The sequence below is a fragment of the Bombina bombina genome, chromosome 1 (assembly GCF_027579735.1).
Source record: "Bombina bombina isolate aBomBom1 chromosome 1, aBomBom1.pri, whole genome shotgun sequence".
In the NCBI taxonomy this organism is placed as follows: domain Eukaryota; kingdom Metazoa; phylum Chordata; class Amphibia; order Anura; family Bombinatoridae; genus Bombina; species Bombina bombina.
In genome coordinates, this window is record NC_069499.1 from 1,584,269,431 (window position 1) to 1,584,293,406 (window position 23,976).

At 37.4% G+C, this 23,976-nt stretch overlaps 1 protein-coding gene across 1 annotated transcript in view; it reads right to left on the reverse strand.

The window, feature by feature from the left end:
• The window catches only part of TBCD (tubulin folding cofactor D), a 1,563,032-nt gene that overhangs the window by 380,567 nt on the left and 1,158,489 nt on the right, over positions 1-23,976 (reverse strand). The window contains exon 32 of the mRNA XM_053710319.1: positions 3,729-3,812. Coding sequence (XP_053566294.1) covers positions 3,729-3,812 — 84 coding nt within the window. The remainder of the gene's footprint in view (positions 1-3,728; positions 3,813-23,976) is intronic.

Below are 23,976 nucleotides of genomic sequence, written 5' to 3' on the forward strand. Positions count from 1 at the left end.
GCTATACTATGTACTAATTAAACCCGGGATAAGGATAACGCTATCCTACTTACAATTTAATGCCAGGGATAAGCATAAGGCTATTCTACATACTAGTTAATGCATGGGATAAGCATAAGGCTATACTACGTACTAATTAATGCCTGGGATAAGCATAAGGCTATCCTACATACTAATTAATGTCTGGGATAAGCATAAGGCTATCTTACGTACTAATTAATGCCTGGGATAAGCATAAGGCTATCCTACATACTAACTAATGCCTGGGATAAGCATGAGACTATCCTAGATACTAATTAATGCATAAGGCTATCCTACTTACAATTTAATGCCTGAGATAAGCATAAGGCTGTTCTACTTACAATTTAATGACTGGGATAAGCATAAGGTTATCCTACATACTAATTAATGTTTGGGATAAGCATAATGCTATCCTACTTACAATTTAATGCCTGGGATAAGCATAAGGCTATTCTACATACTAGTTAATGCTTGGGATAAGCATAACGCTACCCTACGTACCAATTAATGCCTGGGATAAGCATAAGGCTATCTTATGTACTAAATAATGCCTGGGATAACCATAAGGCTATCCTACATAATAATGCTTGGGATAAGCATAAGGCTATCCTACATACTAACTAATGCCTGGGATAAGCACAAGGCTACCCTACGTACCAATTAATGCCTGGGATAAGCATAAGGCTATACACTGCATACTAATTAACACCTGGGATAAGCATAAGACTATATGACATACTAATTAATGCCTGGGATAAGCATTAGGCTATACTACACACTAATTAATGCCTAGGATAACCATAAGGCTATACTACATACTAATTAATGCCTAGGATAACCATAAGGCTATACTACATACTAATTAATGCCTGGGATAATCATTAGGCTATACTACATACTAATTAATGCCTAGGATAACCATAAGGCTATACTACATACTAATTAATGCCTGGGATAACCATAAGGCTATCCTACTTACAATTTAATGCCTGGGATAACCATAAGGCTACCATACATACTAACTAATGCTTGTAATAAGTATAAGGCTATCCTACTTACTAATTAATGTCTGGGATAACCATAAGGCTATACTACATAATAATTAATACCTGGGATAAGCATAAGGCTATACTACATACTAATTAATGCCTAGGATAAGCATAAGGCTATATGACATACTAATTAATGCCTGGGATAAGCATTAGGCTATACTACATACTAATTAATGCCTAGGATAACCATAAGGCTATACTACATACTAATTAATGCCTAGGATAACCATAAGGCTATACTACATACTAATTAATGCCTGGGATAAGCATTAGGCTATACTACATACTAATTAATGCCTAGGATAACCATAAGGCTATACTACATACTAATTAATGCCTGGGATAACCATAAGGCTATCCTACTTACAATTTAATGCCTGGGATAACCATAAGGCTACCATACATACTAACTAATGCTTGTAATAAGTATAAGGCTATCCTACTTACTAATTAATGTCTGGGATAACCATAAGGCTATACTACATACTAATTAATACCTGGGATAAGCATAAGGCTATACTACATACTAATTAATGCCTAGGATAAGCATAAGGCTATATGACATACTAATTAATGCCTGGGATAAGCATTAGGCTATACTACATACTAATTAAATGTCTAGGATAACCATAAGGCTATACTACATACTAATTAATGTCTGGGATAACCATAAGGCTATACTACATACTAATTAATACCTGGGATAAGCATAAGGCTATACTACATACTAATTAATGCCTAGGATAACCATAAGGCTATATTACATACTAATTAATGTCTGGGATAACCATAAGGCTATACTACATAATAATTAATACCTGGGATAAGCATAAGGCTATACTACATACTAATTAATGCCTAGGATAAGCATAAGGCTATATGACATACTAATTAATGCCTGGGATAAGCATTAGGCTATACTACATACTAATTAATGCCTAGGATAACCATAAGGCTATACTACATACTAATTAATGCCTAGGATAACCATAAGGCTATACTACATACTAATTAATGCCTGGGATAACCATAAGGCTATCCTACTTACAATTTAATGCCTGGGATAACCATAAGGCTACCATACATACTAACTAATGCTTGTAATAAGTATAAGGCTATCCTACTTACTAATTAATGTCTGGGATAACCATAAGGCTATACTACATACTAATTAATACCTGGGATAAGCATAAGGCTATACTACATACTAATTAATGCCTAGGATAAGCATAAGGCTATATGACATACTAATTAATGCCTGGGATAAGCATTAGGCTATACTACATACTAATTAAATGTCTAGGATAACCATAAGGCTATACTACATACTAATTAATGTCTGGGATAACCATAAGGCTATACTACATACTAATTAATACCTGGGATAAGCATAAGGCTATACTACATACTAATTAATGCCTAGGATAACCATAAGGCTATATTACATACTAATTAATGTCTGGGATAACCATAAGGCTATACTACATACTAATTAATACATGGGATAAGCATAATGCTATCCTACATACTAATTAATGCCTAGGATAAGCATAAGGCTATATGACATACTAATTAATGCCTGGGATAAGCATTAGGCTATATTACATACTAATTAATGCCTAGGATAACCATAAGGCTATACTACATACTAATTAATGTCTGGGATAACCATAAGGCTATACTACATACCAATTAATACCTGGGATAAGCATAAGGCTATACTACATACTAATTAATGCCTAGGATAAGCATAAGGCTATCCTACTTACAATTTAATGCCTGGGATAAGCATAAGGCTATACTACATACTAATTAATGCCTAGGATAACCATAAGGCTATACTACATACCAATTAATACCTGGGATAAGCATAAGGCTATACTACATACTAATTAATGCCTAGGATAAGCATAAGGCTATCCTACTTACAATTTAATGCCTGGGATAAGCATAAGGCTATACTACATACTAATTAATGCCTAGGATAACCATAAGGCTATACTACATACTAATTAATGTCTGGGATAACCATAAGGCTATACTACATACTAATTAATGCCTGGGATAAGTATAAGGCTATACTACATACTAATTAATGCCTGGGATAACCATAAGGCTACCATACATACTAACTAATGCTTGTAATAACCATAAGGCTATCCTACTTACTAATTAATGCATGGGATAAGCATAAGGCTATCCTACTTACTAATTAATGCCTGGGTTAACCATAAGGTTATCCTACTTACAATTTAATGCCTGGGATAAGCATAAGGCTACCATACATACTAACTAATGCTTGTAATAAGTATAAGGCTATCCTACTTACTAATTAATGTATGGGATAAGCATAAGGCTATACTATGCACTAATTAAGCTTTTAATTTTTAGAACTATGAGCAGACTTGATGGGCTATGTATTTTATCTGCCATCAAAAACTGTTACCATTGCGTTAACTAACTCTTATTTATTACAAATGTCCCCGTGTATCACGTAGACTGACTTGCAAGCACACAGACCATTGTTTGTTCATGCTTCTGTGCAGTAACAAGGGAAGCTAATTAAGTAGCAATAACTGAGTCCAGGTTTTCCCCCAGTTGTACAATATAAAATATCAGTTGCTATTTAGCAGGTTTGTCTTTGTGTTGCCTTACCAGCCTGCACTGATCAAATCTGGTTGGTTCTTTACTAATAATACTGTGACATCCATGAGGCTGGTCATCGCTGCTTCCCGAACCCTATAAAATAAAGGTACAACAGGTTAGCGCATTCAAGGGCCAATGAAAGGTTTTACATGCAAAATAATAAAAAGTCCCAGAGAAATTAATAAACAAAACAGTCTCAATAACTCCAATATTCAGGCAAGTGAGCCAATAGCATATGTGATGCCTCTTTTAGTAAAAATAACTACAAGTGTCTAACAGTGATAGTTACTGAGGTTATAAACATGTCACTGTCATTAGTACACTGTGACCCTAGCAGGGACTGAGCACATACATGTCACTGTCATTAGTACACTGTAGCCCTAGCAGGTACTGAGCACATAAACATGTCACTGTCATTAGTACACTGTGACCCTAGCAGGTACTGAGCACATAAACATGTCACTGTCATTAGTACACTGTGACCCTAGCAGGTACTGAGCACATAAACATGTCACTGTCATTAGTACACTGTGACACTAGCAGATACTGAGCACATAAACATGTCACTGTCATTAGTACACTGTAGCCCTAGCAGGTACTGAGCACATAAACATGTCACTGTCATTAGTACACTGTGACCCTAGCAGGGACTGAGCACATAAACATATCACTGTCATTAGTACACTGTGATCTTAGCAGGGACTGAGCACATAAACATGTCACTGTCATTAGTACACTGTAGCCCAAGCAGGGACTGTGCACATAAACATATCACTGTCATTAGTACACTGTGACCCTAGCAGGGACTGTGCACATAAACATGTCACTGTCATTAGTACACTGTGACACTAGCAGGGACTGAGCATATAAACATGTCACTGTCAATAGTACACTGTGACCCTAGCAGGTACTGAGCACATAAACATGTCACTGTCATTAGTACACTGTGACCCTAGCAGGGACTGAGCACATAAACATGTCACTGTCATTAGTACACTGTGACCCTAGCAGGGACTGAGCACATAAACATGTCACTGTCATTAGTACACTGTGACCCTAGCAAGGACTGAGCTCATAAACATGTCACTGTCATTAGTACACTGTGCCCCTAGCAGGGACTGAGCCCATAAACATGTCACTGTCATTAGTACACTGTGACACTGGCAAGTACTGAGCACATAAACATGTCACTGTCATTAGTACACTGACACTAGCAGGTACTGAGCACATAAACATGTCACTGTCATTAGTACACTGTGACCCTAGCAGGTACTGAGCACATAAACATGTCACTGTCATTAGTACACTGTGACACTAGCAGGTACTGAGCACATAAACATGTCACTGTCATTAGTACACTGTGATCTTAGCAGGGACTGAGCACATAAACATGTCACTGTCATTAGTACACTGACACTAGCAGGTACTGAGCACATAAACATGTCACTGTCATTAGTACACTGTGACACTAGCAAGTACTGAGCACATAAACATGTCACTGTCATTAGTACACTGTGACACTAGCAAGTACTGAGCACATAAACATGTCACTGTCATTAGTACACTGTGCCCCTAGCAAGTACTGAGCACATAAACATGTCACTGTCATTAGTACACTGTGACCCTGGCAAGGACTGAGCACATAAACATGTCACTGTCATTAGTACGCTATGGCCCTAGCAGGTACTGAGCACATAAACATGTCACTGTCATTAGTACACTGTGACACTAGCAGGTACTGAGCACATAAACATGTCACTGTCATTAGTACACTGTGACCCTGGCAAGTACTGAGCACATAAACATGTCACTGTCATTAGTACACTATGGCCCTAGCAAGTACTGAGCACATAAACATGTCACTGTCATTAGTACACTGTGACACTAGCAGGTACTGAGCACATAAACATGTCACTGTCATTAGTGCACTGTGACACTAGCAGATACTGAGCACATAAACATGTCACTGTCATTAGTAAACTGTGACCCTAGCAGGTACTGAGCACATAAACATGTCACTGTCATTAGTACACTGTGATCCTAGCAGGTACTGAGCCCATAAACATGTCACTGTCATTAGTACACTGTGATCCTAGCAGGTACTGAGCACATAAACATGTCACTGTCATTAGTACACTGTGATCCTAGCAGGTACTGAGCCCATAAACATGTCACTGTGATTAGTACACTGTGACACTAGCAGGTACTGAGCACATAAACATGTCACTGTCATTAGTACACTGTGATCCTAGCAGGTACTGAGCACATAAACATGTCACTGTCATTAGTACACTGTGACACTAGCAGGTACTGAGCACATAAACATGTCACTGTCATTAGTACACTGTGACCCTAGCAGGGACTGAGCACATAAACATGTCACTGTCATTAGTACACTGTGACCTAGCAGGTACTGAGCACATAAACATGTCACTGTCATTAGTACACTGTGACACTAGCAGGTACTGAGCACATAAACATGTCACTGTCATTATTACACTATGGCCCTAGCAAGTACTGAGCACATAAACATATGTCACTGTCATTAGTACACTGTGACACTAGCAGGTACTGAGCATATAAACATGTCACTGTCATTAGTACACTGTGACCCTAGCAGGTACTGAGCACATAAACATGTCACTGTCATTAGTACACTATGGCCCTAGCAAGTACTGAGCACATAAACATGTCACTGTCATTAGTACACTATGGCCCTAGCAGGGACTGAGCACATAAACATGTCACTGCCATTAGTACACTGTGACCCTAGCAGGGACTGAGCACATAAACATGTCACTGTCATTAGTACACTGTGACACTAGCAGATACTGAGCACATAAACATGTCACTGTCATTAGTACACTGTGACCCTAGCAGGTACTGAGCACATAAACATGTCACTGTCATTAGTGCACTGTGACACTAGCAGGTACTGAGCACATAAACATGTCACTGTCATTAGTACACTGTGACCCTAGCAGGTACTGAGCCCATAAACATGTCACTGTCATTAGTACACTGTGACACTAGCAGGTACTGAGCACATAAACATGTCACTGTCATTAGTACACTGTGACCCTAGCAGATACTGAGCACATAAACATGTCACTGTCATTAGTACACTGTGACCCTAGCAGGTACTGAGCACATAAACATGTCACTGTCATTAGTACACTGTGACCCTAGCAGATACTGAGCACATAAACATGTCACTGTCATTAGTACACTGTGACCCTAGCAGGGACTGAGCACATAAACATGTCACTGTCATTAGTACACTGTGACCCTAGCAAGGACTGAGCACATAAACATGTCACTGTCATTAGTACACTGTGACCCTAGCAGGGACTGAGCACATAAACATGTCACTGTCATTAGTACACTGTGACACTAGCAGGGACTGAGCACATAAACATGTCACTGTCATTAGTACACTGTGACACTAGCAGAGACTGAGGCCATAAATGTGTCACAGTCATTATAATACTTTGGTCTGCTTAGTATAAATCATCATTTAAATTTAAAAATAAAATAAAAATCTGCACACTAATTAATGGTTTAAAAGCATAACCATTTAATGAAAGCTCTGACGTATGCACTTCCCTTTCTCACAGGATTTTGAAACTCTTCAATTTTTAAAGTTAAATCACAGCAAAAGGGAGCAAAATAAATAATGAGATTATACTGAAAAGGTATCTTTTTCTACACATAATTTATAAAGGGACCCAATCGTAAAAAGAATGATTCCACATGAGCAGTAAACGAGAACCATAGGCCCTGGGTTACAGGCACTTAATTTAAAGCTTCAGTCTGAGAATCACATTTAGACTTTCATGTTAGCCGGCACAATAAAAAGAAATTCTATATCCTACATGATCTTTCTCTCGCACTACAGGATTTGCACTTGTGAGAAGACAGTTTAGCACCTGTAGCTACATCAGACAAGCCCCGGCAATGCACATGCAGAAAGGAGAGCGTCTAGAATAAAAGGAAAATATCTAAAGAAGATTTTCCCACGATACCTAAAAACAGATCAATTCAACTTATACAGATATGAAAGGTTTGGTGTTGGCATCTGAGAGGTGTTTTCACCTAACAACTTCCCTCACTTCCTAAATAAATATAAATACACAGTGACGCTTTAGTCAGCTTGGTCCTCTCTCGGTTCCTCAGGGTCATGCGCATTACAAGAGTTCAGAGACAAATAAATAAATATAAATACACAGTGACGCTTTAGTCAGCTCGGTTCTCTCTCGGTTCCTCTGTGTCATGCGAATTACAAGAGTTCAGAGACAAATAAATATAAATACACAGTGACGCTTTAGTCAGCTCGGTCCTCTCTCGGTTCCTCTGTGTCATGCGCATTACAAGAGTTCAGAGACAAATAAATAAATATAAATACACAGTGACGCTTTAGTCAGCTCGGTCCTCTCTCTTCCTCTGTGTCATGCGCATTACAAGAGTTCAGAGACAAATAAATAAATATAAATACACAGTGACGCTTTAGTCAGCTCGGTCCTCTCTCAGTTCCTCTGTGTCATGCGCATTACAAGAGTTCAGAGACAAATCTATAAATAAATATAAATACACAGTGATACTTTAGTCAGCTCAGTCCTCTCTCGGTTCCTCTGTGTCATGCGCATTACAAGAGTTCAGAGACAAATAAATAAACATAAATACACAGTGATGCTTTAGTCAGTTTAGTCCTCTCTCGGTTCCTCTGTGTCATGCGCATTACAAAAGTTCAGAGACAAATAAATAAATAAATATAAATACACAGTGATACTTTAGTCAGCTCGGTCCTCTCTCGGTTCCTCTGTGTAATGCGCATTACAAGAGTTCAGAGACAAATAAATAAATATAAATACTCAGTGACGCTTTAGTCAGCTCGGTCCTCTCTCGGTTTCTCTGTGTCATGCGCATTACAAGAGTTCAGAGACAAATAAATAAATATAAATACACAGTGATACTTTAGTCAGCTCGGTCCTCTCTCGGTTCCTCTGTGTCATGCGCATTACAAGAGTTCAGAGACAAATAAATAAATATAAATAGACAGTGATACTTTAGTCAGCTCGGTCGTCTCTCGGTTCCTCTGTGTCATGCGCATTACAAGAGTTCAGAGACAAATAAATAAATATAAATACACAGTGATACTTTAGTCAGCTCGGTCTTCTCTCGGTTCCTCTGTGTCATGCGCATTACAAGAGTTCAGAGACAAATAAATAAATATAAATACACAGTGACGCTTTAGTCAGCTCGGTCCTCTCTCGGTTCCTCTGTGTCATGCGCATTACAAGAGTTCAGAGACAAATAAATAAATATAAATACACAGTGACGCTTTAGTCAGCTCGGTCCTCTCTCGGTTCCTCTGTGTCATGCACATTACAAGAGTTCAGAGACAAATAAATAAATATAAATACACAGTGACGCTTTAGTCAGTTTAGTCCTCTCTCGGTTCCTCTGTGTCATGCGCATTACAAGAGTTCAGAGACAAATAAATAAATATAAATACACAGTGATACTTTAGTCAGCTCGGTCCTCTCTCGGTTCCTCTGTGTCATGCGCATTACAAGAGTTCAGAGACAAATAAATAAATATAAATACACAGTGACGCTTTAGTCAGCTTGGTTCCTCTGTGTCATGTGCATTACAAGAGTTCAGAGACAAATCTATAAATAAATATAAATACTCAGTGACGCTTTAGTCAGCTCGGTCCCCTCTCGGTTCTTCTGTGTCATGCGCATTACAAGAGTTCAGAGACAAATAAATAAATATAAATACACAGTGACGCTTTAGTCAGCTCGGTCCTCTCTCGGTTCCTCTGTGTCATGCGCATTACAAGAGTTCAGAGACAAATAAATAAATAAATATAAATACACAGTGATGCTTTAGTCAGCTCGGTCCTCTCTCGGTTCCTCAGTGTCATGCGCATTACAAAAGTTCAGAGACAAATAAATAAATATAAATACACAGTGATACTTTAGTCAGCTCGGTCCTCTCTCGGTTCCTCTGTGTCATGCACATTACAAGAGTTCAGAGACAAATCTATAAATAAATATAAATACACAGTGACGCTTTAGTCAGCTCGGTCCTCTCTCGGTTCCTCTGTGTCATGCGCATTACAAGAGTTCAGAGACAAATAAATAAATATAAATACACAGTGACGCTTTAGTCAGCTCGGTCCTCTCTCGGTTCCTCTGTGTCATGCGCATTACAAGAGTTCAGAGACAAATCTATAAATAAATAAATATAAATACACAGTGATGCTTTAGTCAGCTCGGTCCTCTCTCGGTTCCTCAGGGTCATGCGCATTACAAGAGTTCAGAGACAAATAAATAAATATAAATACACAGTGACGCTTTAGTCAGCTTGGTCCTCTCTCGGTTCCTCTGTGTCATGCGCATTACAAGAGTTCAGAGACAAATCAATAAATAAATATAAATACACAGTGATGATTTAGTCAGCTCGGTTCCCTCTCGGTTCCTCTGTGTCATGCGCATTACAAGAGTTCAGAGACAAATAAATAAATATAAATACACAGTGATGCTTTAGTCAGCTCGGTCCTCTCTCGGTTCCTCTGTGTCATGCGCATTACAAGAGTTCAGAGACAAATAAATAAATATAAATACACAGTGACGCTTTAGTCAGCTCGGTCCTCTCTCGGTTCCTCTGTGTCATGCGCATTACAAGAGTTCAGAGACAAATAAATAAACATAAATACACAGTGATGCTTTAGTCAGTTTAGTCCTCTCTCGGTTCCTCTGTGTCATGCGCAGTACAAGAGTTCAGAGACAAATCTATAAATAAATATAAATACACAGTGACGCTTTAGTCAGCTCGGTCCTCTCTCGGTTCCTCTGTGTCATGCGCATTACAAGAGTTCAGAGACAAATCTATAAATAAATATAAATACACAGTGATGCTTTAGTCAGCTCGGTCCTCTCTCGGTTCCTCTGTGTCATGCGCATTACAAGAGTTCAGAGACAAATAAATAAATATAAATACACAGTGATGCTTTAGTCAGTTTAGTCCTCTCTCGGTTCCTCTGTGTCATGCGCATTACAAGAGTTCAGAGACAAATAAATAAATATAAATATACAGTGATGATTTAGTCAGCTCGGTCCTCTCTCGGTTCCTCTGTGTCATGCGCATTACAAGAGTTCAGAGACAAATAAATAAATATAAATACACAGTGATGCTTTAGTCAGCTCGGTCCTCTCTCGGTTCCTCTGTGTCATGCGCATTACAAGAGTTCAGAGACAAATAAATAAATATAAATACACAGTGATGCTTTAGTCAGTTTAGTCCTCTCTCGGTTCCTCTGTGTCATGCGCATTACAAGAGTTCAGAGACAAATAAATAAATATAAATACACAGTGACGCTTTAGTCAGCTCTGTCCTCTCTCGGTTCCTCTGTGTCATGCGCATTACAAGAGTTCAGAGACAAATCTATAAATAAATATAAATACACAGTGATACTTTAGTCAGCTCGGTCCTCTCTCGGTTCCTCTGTGTCATGCGCATTACAAGAGTTCAGAGACAAATAAATAAATATAAATACACAGTGATACTTTAGTCAGCTCGGTCCTCTCTCGGTTCCTCTGTGTCATGCGCATTACAAGAGTTCAGAGACAAATCTATAAATAAATATAAATACACAGTGATACTTTAGTCAGCTCGGTCCTCTCTCGGTTCCTCTGTGTCATGCGCATTACAAGAGTTCAGATGCTAATAAATAAATATAAATAGACAGTGATACTTTAGTCAGCTCGGTCCTCTCTCGGTTCCTCTGTGTCATCCGCATTACAAGAGTTCAGAGACAAATAAATAAATATAAATACACAGTGACGCTTTGGTCAGTTTAGTCCTCTCTCGGTTCCTCTGTGTCATGCGCATTACAAGAGTTCAGAGACAAATCTATAAATAAATATAAATACACAGCGATGCTTTAGTCAGCTCGGTCCTCTCTCGGTTCCTCTGTGTCATGCGCATTACAAGAGTTCAGAGACAAATCTATAAATATAAATACACAGTGATGCTTTAGTCAGCTCGGTCCTCTCTCGGTTCCTCTGTGTCATGCGCATTACAAGAGTTCAGAGACAAATCAATAAATAAATATAAATACACAGTGACGCTTTGGTCAGCTCGGTCCTCTCTCGGTTCCTCTGTGTCATGCGCATTACAAGAGTTCAGAGACAAATCTATAAATAAATATAAATACACAGTGACGCTTTAGTCAGCTCGGTCCTCTCTCGGTTCCTCTGTGTCATGCGCATTACAAGAGTTCAGAGACAAATCAATAAATAAATATAAATACACAGTGATGCTTTAGTCAGCTCGGTCCTCTCTCGGTTCCTCAGTGTCATGCGCATTACAAGAGTTCAGAGACAAATAAATAAATATAAATACACAGTGACGCTTTAGTCAGCTCGGTCCTCTCTCGGTTCCTCTGTGTCATGCGCATTACAAGAGTTCAGAGACAAATAAATAAATATAAATACACAGTGATACTTTAGTCAGCTCGGTCCTCTCTCGGTTCCTCTGTGTCATGCGCATTACAAGAGTTCAGAGACAAATAAATAAATATAAATACACAGTGACGCTTTAGTCAGCTCGGTCCTCTCTCGGTTCCTCAGTGTCATGCGCATTACAAGAGTTCAGAGACAAATAAATAAATATAAATACACAGTGACGCTTTAGTCAGCTCGGTCCTCTCTCGGTTCCTCTGTGTCATGCGCATTACAAGAGTTCAGAGACAAATAAATAAATATAAATACACAGTGATGCTTTAGTCAGTTTAGTCCTCTCTCGGTTCCTCTGTGTCATGCGCATTACAAGAGTTCAGAGACAAATAAATAAATATAAATACACAGTGACGCTTTAGTCAGCTCGGTCCTCTCTCGGTTCCTCTGTGTCATGCGCATTACAAGAGTTCAGAGACAAATCTATAAATAAATATAAATACACAGTGATGCTTTAGTCAGCTCGGTCCTCTCTCGGTTCCTCTGTGTCATGCGCATTACAAGAGTTCAGAGACAAATCTATAAATAAATATAAATACACAGTGATGCTTTAGTCAGCTCGGTCCTCTCTCGGTTCCTCTGTGTCATGCGCATTACAAGAGTTCAGAGACAAATCTATAAATAAATATAAATCCACAGTGATGCTTTAGTCAGCTCGGTCCTCTCTCGGTTCCTCAGTGTCATGCGCATTACAAGAGTTCAGAGACAAATAAATAAATATAAATACACAGTGACGCTTTAGTCAGTTTAGTCCTCTCTCGGTTCCTCTGTGTCATGCGCATTACAAGAGTTCAGAGACAAATAAATAAATATAAATACACAGTGATGCTTTAGTCAGTTTAGTCCTCTCTCGGTTCCTCTGTGTCATGCGCATTACAAGAGTTCAGAGACAAATCAATAAATAAATATAAATACACAGTGATACTTTAGTCAGTTTAGTCCTCTCTCGGTTCCTCTGTGTCATGTGCTTTACAAGAGTTCTGAAAACAAATGTGTGCCCTTGGGCAAGTATATTTAGCACCACTACAGTATATTCAGTTAAAATAAGGTGATTCAGTAATATTAGTCCATGTGAATTGAAGATCAGTTTCATATATATATATATGTGTCATGCGCATTACAAGAGTTCAGAGGCTAATAAATAAATATAAATAGACAGTGATACTTTAGTCAGCTCGGTCCTCTCTCGGTTCCTCTGTGTCATCCGCATTACAAGAGTTCAGAGACAAATAAATAAATATAAATACACAGTGACGCTTTGGTCAGTTTAGTCCTCTCTCGGTTCCTCTGTGTCATGCGCATTACAAGAGTTCAGAGACAAATCTATAAATAAATATAAATACACAGCGATGCTTTAGTCAGCTCGGTCCTCTCTCGGTTCCTCTGTGTCATGCGCATTACAAGAGTTCAGAGACAAATCTATAAATATAAATACACAGTGATGCTTTAGTCAGCTCGGTCCTCTCTCGGTTCCTCTGTGTCATGCGCATTACAAGAGTTCAGAGACAAATCAATAAATAAATATAAATACACAGTGACGCTTTGGTCAGCTCGGTCCTCTCTCGGTTCCTCTGTGTCATGCGCATTACAAGAGTTCAGAGACAAATCTATAAATAAATATAAATACACAGTGACGCTTTAGTCAGCTCGGTCCTCTCTCGGTTCCTCTGTGTCATGCGCATTACAAGAGTTCAGAGACAAATCAATAAATAAATATAAATACACAGTGATGCTTTAGTCAGCTCGGTCCTCTCTCGGTTCCTCAGTGTCATGCGCATTACAAGAGTTCAGAGACAAATAAATAAATATAAATACACAGTGACGCTTTAGTCAGCTCGGTCCTCTCTCGGTTCCTCTGTGTCATGCGCATTACAAGAGTTCAGAGACAAATAAATAAATATAAATACACAGTGATACTTTAGTCAGCTCGGTCCTCTCTCGGTTCCTCTGTGTCATACGCATTACAAGAGTTCAGAGACAAATAAATAAATATAAATACACAGTGACGCTTTAGTCAGCTCGGTCCTCTCTCGGTTCCTCAGTGTCATGCGCATTACAAGAGTTCAGAGACAAATAAATAAATATAAATACACAGTGACGCTTTAGTCAGCTCGGTCCTCTCTCGGTTCCTCTGTGTCATGCGCATTACAAGAGTTCAGAGACAAATAAATAAATATAAATACACAGTGATGCTTTAGTCAGTTTAGTCCTCTCTCGGTTCCTCTGTGTCATGCGCATTACAAGAGTTCAGAGACAAATCTATAAATAAATATAAATACACAGTGATGCTTTAGTCAGTTTAGTCCTCTCTCGGTTCCTCTGTGTCATGCGCATTACAAGAGTTCAGAGACAAATAAATAAATATAAATACACAGTGACGCTTTAGTCAGCTCGGTCCTCTCTCGGTTCCTCTGTGTCATGCGCATTACAAGAGTTCAGAGACAAATCTATAAATAAATATAAATACACAGTGATGCTTTAGTCAGCTCGGTCCTCTCTCGGTTCCTCTGTGTCATGCGCATTACAAGAGTTCAGAGACAAATCTATAAATAAATATAAATACACAGTGATGCTTTAGTCAGCTCGGTCCTCTCTCGGTTCCTCTGTGTCATGCGCATTACAAGAGTTCAGAGACAAATCTATAAATAAATATAAATACACAGTGATGCTTTAGTCAGCTCGGTCCTCTCTCGGTTCCTCAGTGTCATGCGCATTACAAGAGTTCAGAGACAAATAAATAAATATAAATACACAGTGACGCTTTAGTCAGTTTAGTCCTCTCTCGGTTCCTCTGTGTCATGCGCATTACAAGAGTTCAGAGACAAATAAATAAATATAAATACACAGTGATGCTTTAGTCAGTTTAGTCCTCTCTCGGTTCCTCTGTGTCATGCGCATTACAAGAGTTCAGAGACAAATCAATAAATAAATATAAATACACAGTGATACTTTAGTCAGTTTAGTCCTCTCTCGGTTCCTCTGTGTCATGTGCTTTACAAGAGTTCTGAAAACAAATGTGTGCCCTTGGGCAAGTATATTTAGCACCACTACAGTATATTCAGTTAAAATAAGGTGATTCAGTAATATTAGTCCATGTGAATTGAAGATCAGTTTCATATATATATATTTATTTTTATACTTAGCACATGTATCAATAGATCGCACTAACTTCTTTCTATGCCTGTTACTAACTAACTACCCCAAATACGCTTTTTACCAATAGCATTTCATTAACATATCTCTACCGTATATCAGAAATCTTGTCTGCAAATTTAATTGTTTTCCAAACCCACTCCGTGGGTATCCTTTGCTCTGTACCAATCCGTTTACAATACCTAGGTTTCAAAATGGCGCTTTAAACACAAAGTTATTGGTTTAAGTATTTTGAACATGCAGTGCTGAAAATAGTGGGCAGGATAACGTGACATCATCAGCGAATAAAAGATATAACTTTTAGAACGTTATGAAACTTCGTTTTGGAGAAAATATAGGTCAGTAGGTTTTAATTAATGTTTATTAACTTTAATATGTTAGTTGTTTAGCTTAAAAATTATAACAGAAAGTAATCCTTTAAACTAATTCATTGACAAACTGAATTGGGTAACCGCAGTGATGCAAGTGTGTCACCAGCGACAGCACATCTCTATATACCCGGAATAAAAAAGCAATATGATGCAGTTACAGTGGATTTATAAACACAACCTTATGATAGTTTTTCACACTACAGAGGGAAAATCTGGCACTTAAATTGTTATTTCTGACTTTACATTTCAAAAACCTGCAATTTCATAAAAAGGTGTGTAGACTTTTTTTATATCCACTGTAACATATAACCAAAAGAAAAAACAGAAGAAATAATAAATAACAAAACTGGGCACTGGATCACGTCTGGGGTCCAGGCTGGTGTCAGTAGTTCATATTTTACTCTGTAACAGGAAGATGTTGGCTTTGTGCTGTCATTCCTGAGGCTTAGGGAATATGAACGTCTGCAGCTCATATGTTCACTGCCTGATCTCAGGTTTCATGTACACCCTAATAATATGTCTCCCTTTCTATCAAACCCTTGGCTGCCTAAGAGAACAATATTATGTTGTGAAGAGAAGAGGCTCGTGCAGCAGTGTAAACATTTTATAAATAAATTAACATTTATGTTAATTAATAGACAGTACATACTTATATACACACACACACACACATACTTGCATCGACATAGAAACACACACACACACACACATATATAAACACACACATGCACACACATATAAACACACACATGCACACACACGCACACATATATATATACAGTGGATATAAAAAGTCTACACACCCCTGTTAAAATGTCAGGTTTCTGTGATGTAAAAAAATGAGACAAAGATAAATCATTTCAGAACTTTTTCCACCTTTAATTTGACCTATAAACTGTACAACTCAATTGAAAAACAAACTGAAATCTTTTAGGTGAAGGGAAGTAAAAATAAAATAATATGGTTGCATAAGTGTGCACACCCTTAAACTAATACTTTGTTGACGCAACTTTTGATTTTATTACAGCACTCAGTCTTTTTGGGTATGAGTCTATCAGCATGGCACATCTTGACTTGACAAGATTTGCCCACTCTTCTTTGCAAAAACACTCTAAATCTGTCAGATTGCGAGGGCATCTCCTGTGCACAGCCCTCTTCAGATCACCCCACAGATTTTCGATTGGATTCAGTTCTGGGCTCTGGCTGGGCCATTCCAAAACTAATCCTCTTCTGGTAAAGACATTCCTTTGTTGATTTGGATGTATGCTTTGGGTCTTTGTCATGCTGAAAGATGAAGTTCCTCTTCATGTTCAGCTTTCTAGCAGAAGAATGAAGGTTTTGTGCCAATATTGACTGGTATTTGGAACTGTTCATAATTCCCTCTACCTTGAATAAGGCCCCAGTTCCAGCTGAAGAAAAACAGCTCCAAAGCATGATGCTACCACCACCATGCTTCCCTGTGGGTATGGTGTTCTTTTGGTGATATGCAGTGTTGTTTTTGCGCCAAACATATCTTTTGGAATTATTGCCAAAAGGTTCAACCTTAGTTTCATCAGACCATAACACCTTTTCTCACATGCTTTTGGGAGACTTCAGATGTGTTTTTGCTAAATTTAGCTGTGCTTGGATGTTTTTCTTCGTAAGAAAAGGCTTCCGTCTTGCCGTCTACCCCAAAGCCCAAACATATGAAGAATACGGTAGATTGTTGTCACATGTACCACAAAGCCAGTACTTGCCAGATATTCCTGCAGCTCCTTTAATGTTGCTGTAGGCCTCTTGGTAGCCTCCCAGACCAGTTTTCTTCCCGTCTTTTCATCAATTTTGGAGGGACATCCAGTTCTTGGTAATGTCATTGTTTGCACACCCTCTTATAACTGGGGATGTAGCTGAGTTCAGAATTAAGCAATCACATTCAAAACCATGTTAAATAAGAGTCATCACACATCTGCCATTATTTAAAGTGCCTCTGATTAACCCAGAATAAAGTTCAGCTGTTCTAGTAGGTCTTTCCTGACATTTTCTTAGTCGCAACCTACAGCAAAAGCCATGGTCCGCAAAGAGCTTCCAAAGCATCAGAGGGATCTCATTGTTAAAAGGTATCAGTCAGGAGAAGGGTACAAAAGAATTTCCAAGGCATTAGATATACCATGGAACACAGTGAAGACAGTCATCATCAAATGGAGAAAATATGGCGCAACAGTGACATTACCAAGAACTGGATGTCCCTCCAAAATTGATGAAAAGATGAGAAGAAAACTGGTCTGGGAGGCTGCCAAGAGGCCTACAGCACCATTAAATGAGCTGCAGAAATATCTGGCAAGTACTGGCTGTGTGGTGCATGTGACAACAATCGCCCGTATTCTTCATATGTCTGGGCTATGGGGTAGAGTGGCAAGACGGAAGCTTTTTCTTACAAAAAAAACATCCAAGCCCAGCTAAATTTTGCAAAAACACACCTGAAGTCTCCAAAAAGCATGTCACAAAAGGTGTTCTGGTTTGATGAAACCAAGATTAAACTTTTTAGCCATAATTCCAAAAGATACGTTCGGCGAAAAAACAACACTGCATATAACCAAAAGAACACCATACCCACAGTGAAGCATTTTGGTTGCAGCATCATGCTTTGGATCTGTTTTTCTTCAGCTGGAACTGGGGCCTTAGTCAAGGTAGAGGGAATTATGAACAGTTCCAAATACCAGACAATATTGGCACAAAACCTTCAGGCTTCTGCTATTCTGCTAGAAAGCTGAACATGAAGAGGAACTTTGTATACACACACACATATATACATAGAACTATTATTGTATACAATGAAGTACATTTAAGGCAACTTTCAATTGGAAATGTTTCATCTGTACTTTCTGATTTAAAAATATTAGATGGTAAAACATACTCACAAGCCCTACATTTGTTAAGTCACTTGAAAATTCCCGTATGAGTTAGCCAAGAACTTTCAGTTCCATCCAGCTTGGGGAGTACTGAAGGGGACAACATATTGCCCATAGTGGCAGTTCTTCTATATGAGCAACTAAGGCCCCTAGAGATACATTGTTCTAACTTATCTGCAGCCAGAAAACTAAAATGCTGTTTGACAATATTACATATTTCAGTATATTCATTACTGTATTCCGTCACAAAAGTTACACCATTATGATCATTATTGGTGTGTTTAGTTATATGTATCAAATGTTTTCTGTTCATTTGGTCAACTTGATTCTTGGCCTTGGAAATCACACTCTCATGATATCCTCTATTTCTAAGTCTTGTGACTGCTGTTTATATGCACTGTCTGATTAACCCTTATGAACTGGCCCTTTGCCACCGCAAACGGGACATGTTAACGGCAGCTCTTTGCATGCAATAGGGCATTCCCAGTGATCGGTTTCCGGTATATTTCAGTATATTTTTATTTATATATACACACACATATATATATATACACACACACACATATATATATATACTCTTCCTCACACAATTATATCCAACAACAGCTACATTTTATCTTATCCTTATCCCAAAGATACACAAGGACATACATAAACCCCCAGGACGCCCAATCATCTCTGGAAACAACAGCCTTACAGAGAAACCAAGTCAATATATCGATCAACGGCTCAGAGAATACCTGTACACTTTACCATCATACGTAAAAGATACCATGGAGGTACTACAAAAACTTGAAAATTTAACACTGTCTCCAAAATCAATCCTGGTAACAGCGGATGTAGAATCTCTTTATACTAGCATCAAACACCATTTAGGAGAAAAAGCAATATCTTACTTTCTTTCAACTAATGTAACTGATAATCAGGATCACATCCAGCTGATAAAGCAATTGTTACATTTTGTCCTACATCACAACTACTTTACATTCAAAGATCACTTCTATCTACAGACCCAAGGCACAGCCATGGGCACGGCGTGTGCACCTACATATGCGAATCTATTTTTGGGATGGTGGGAGAATAATACAGTTTTCTCGGACATCAATGACAAATATATGCAACACATCCCACTATGGATTCGCTATATAGACGACATCCTGTTTATCTGGGAGGGACCCATTCAAGAACTCAATCAATTCATGGATATTCTAAATAGCAACAATCTAAATCTGAAACTAACATACGAATACAGCTATCACAAGGTCAATTTCCTTGACCTAGAGATACAAATAAATGTATTAGGAGAGGTTAGTACAACGCTATACAGAAAAGCCACCGCTACAAATACTCTTCTGCATAAAACCAGTGCACATGCCCCCAGTACTTTAAAAGCAATACCAAAAGGTGAATTTACACGACTAAGAAGAAACTGTTCTAACATCACAGTATACAAACAAGAAGCTAAAAAACTTAGTTGCAGATTGGAAGACAGGGGCTACAGCAAACGCTCAATAAAAAGAGCAAACACCCAAGTGACAAAAATGGATCGTAATACCCTCCTAAGACCACATCAGAAAAATATGGACAACAAACCACGTTTAATCACAACCTACAATCCTCAAATGAAGCAAGTGATAAAGATTATAAATGAAAATTGGCATATCCTACTTAATGACCCTCTGCTGGCTAGTCAAATAGGAGACAGAGTATCTATTGGCTACAAAAGACCTAAAAATCTAAAAGACACCTTAGTACAAAGTCACTATATCCATCGACCAAGAAAAGAAAGTCAATCCAAAGGCATGTTCCAATGTGGAACATGCAGTACCTGCTCTAAAGTGTGGAAAATCAAAGAAATACAAGACAAATATGGTAAAAACCATTCACTTTCAGCCCACTATTCCTGCACAACAATAGGAGTAATCTATGTTCTTCAATGCCCATGCCAAATGTTCTATGTAGGTATGACTACTAGACAAATAAGAACTAGAGTCATGGAACACTGTAGGAATATCCGGAACTATAATAAGGACCTAGAAAAGGGAAGAACCATAACAAGTGTGGCTAAACACTTTTTCCTAAGACACAACAGTAATGATCAACTGCTACGATTTGCAGTGCTTCAGCAAGCAAAGCTAGGAATAAGAGGTGGCGACATAGAACAAACTCTTCTAAAATTGGAGTGCAAATGGATACATCTTCTACATAGCGTAAAACCTTACGGGCTGAATGATTTTAATAACTTTAATGTATATTTATAAAGCACTAAATGACAGATGATTAAAAATAAAACAAAGGACAAGCAATTATTAATCACTACAAAACAACAAATAATAGATCAAACATCATATAAAATCCAAATTAATATTAATATTAGCAATTTTCAATTTAAATTACTTTTTGTTTATTTTTTGTCTTTTCAGGCAAGTGAGAAGATAGGAAATAATTAAAAAAGTATCAATTCACAAAATTAAAATAATATAAGTTAATTTAATTTCCGAATATAGATCAAGAATTAATAATTCAAGACATAAGAGAATTCTAAAATCTAAGATATTAAAAATCACAAAACATTTAAAAATCAGGCAGCAGATATTCAAAAGCATCTAAAAATTTATAAACAAAATTAATGTAAATTTCTTAAACTTTTATTAATTTTATCTCTAGTAGACAACTAATAGAAATAAAGTCATCATTAGTGAAAACAAAACATATTATTTAACTCACAAATAAAAGTAACAAGAATAGCACCAACAGGAATTAATATCTGTGCTTACATAAATTATTTATATATATAATATATTATAAGTGAAAACCTGTAAATAAGCACCTAAGAGCACAAGCAAACAATCATAATAAATGTAAGATGTTAATTAAATCACAATTTTTAGTACTCTAGTAATATTATTAACAATATAAACTAACGGTGTAGTCTTTTATTGTTACTTCGTTATTTATTTTTCTTTTACTCTCAAATGGGCAAAGCACCAATCACAGAAATAGGAGATTTTCCAAACATCACAGGGAACAGCAAACAGTTTCACAAGCACACACAGTGCAGACACACAGTGACACCTTAAGACAATCAGTAACTCCGATATAGATTCTTCACCTTAGTGACATTTTTGACAGTCACAATAAAATTATCACATAAAATTTGAGTACAATTTCTGTTTTCAACACAATGTTTTACTTCACATTTTTTCGTTTTTACTTTCACTATTTCACTACTCACATTAATTCACTTATTTAAAGCACTTTGATCCATTCATATTACTCTCGTACGTAAACAAATAATGTTAGGACCGCACAGTAACATTTTCAATCTTATACTGTAGTGAGATCATCCACAAGGAACACAGCCGCAATTTAACACAGTTATAAAACAAATGTAGAAATCTGATTATTCACGAAATCACTCTGTCAACATCTGAACCTGCACATACAGAGCATGATGAATTATGCGCTCGCCAGATGGATATATGTATGTTTCTTTGTTGTTAGACAAGCGATGTGGTCACCGTTATTGAGTGACAGCTTAATAGCCAATGCAATGATAGCTCCAAATCCTGTTTGAAAAAGAAGGCGTGAATAATAAACCAATAAAGATCAGAAGTTTTGCCGCCTCGCGTAATCCCCTCTGAGGAAGCGTATGTGAAACGCCGCGTCAGGGGTTTCCTTATTTTAACTTTGCTCTCCTATATGTCCTAAAAAACTAAGTAGCTATTTAACAAACAGTTGGTGGTCTTTAATAGTAAATAATTTCTAATAAACATAACATATAACTGCAGTAATTCTAAGTGGAGTGTTTTAGACTAGCTATGCACAGAAGTGCCATTCAGTTAAACTTGGACAATGGTGGTGATACGTTAAGACAGCAAGCTAGTATAACTAAAGCAGCAAACGCAAACGCTATTGCATGTAAACTGTTACAATACAGTAACTACTAATAGAAGTGACAAGTTAAGCAACACTTTAAGCGATATTATTTGACCTTCTGTTAACACAGCGATCTGAACGGATATTCCTTAGGTCACTTATTTAAAGTAATACCGCTCATATATAAATTAAATTTTGAACAAGTTCAAAAACTTAGAAATGTACAATATATAAAACAAAGCTACTGTGAAAGCATTATTGGCTCCCTCTGGTTACACATCGCAGCCACAAAGTAGATATATATTACCACTGAAATTATACAAACAAAATTAACCTCTCATTGATACAAAGGCTCAGTGAGAGCAAACAGCAAAATAATAAGCTGAATTAAAAAGCTTGAAGTAGAAAACCGTTTTTTATTATTTACTTATATTACCTTTATATACAAACAGATAAATATCTGTAATTTACAAGTATATAAACAGTAAAATATCGGCAATCCACAATTGTATCAATATAAAGTTTGTATCAATGTCAGCAGCGCTGCGCTTATCCTTATCAGGTGAAACCGGAGCATATAGAGGTGCAAGGAAAACGTGTACATGTTAAACTAACAAAGTAACTTGTTACAATTAAGTGGTATTAGGATACAATCTTGATCAATGGTATATTGTAAGATCCGGTCTTAAGTCTAAGCATTGGTCACTGGAAGTGTAATACTAAGCCAAGTAATAGCGTTAATTAGTTTCTAACTTGTTAAGCAGTAAAAATATGCTGCTCTGAACAAAGTGCACAAACACCATATGAAGCACACACCCAAGTATAAGGAAATAGACACTTTGATAACCACAAAAGGTATATCAACATTGAAAGTCATTAGAAAGCTATCCTTTTTTGAAGACCAATACATTAGAACTGTAGGCAATATACAGGAATACCAAACCTGTTAATATACTTGGTGGAAAAATTTAACTCTCAGACAAGCCAAATATAAGGCTACAAATTGTATCAGAGTAACAATAATAACCAACTAAGTACCCCACATAAACCTATAGCTCGCATATGAATATCAACTGGTAAATTCACAAACCATAAATATTGACGTAATGGAGAAGTGTTTTTAACCCTATGTGAGAACAGCAAAACACAAAAATATTGCTGTCTTTTTTAACTATTATTAATAAAAGGTATATTTTATAATTTAACTTCAATATCACACGTGTGTTACAGTGTACAGAAGCATAACCTTTCTGACATTAGACACAATAGTGTGTCTTATGTCTCTTGAGTAAAATTTTGTATTTCATGCTTAAGCACTGCTCCTTTTGAGTACCCATTTAAAATAGCTATAACTAAAAACAAACTAAAAACTACTTCCAAAACTATTCAGCTTTGATATTAATGAGTTTTTTGGGTTCATTGAGAACATGGTTGTTGTTCA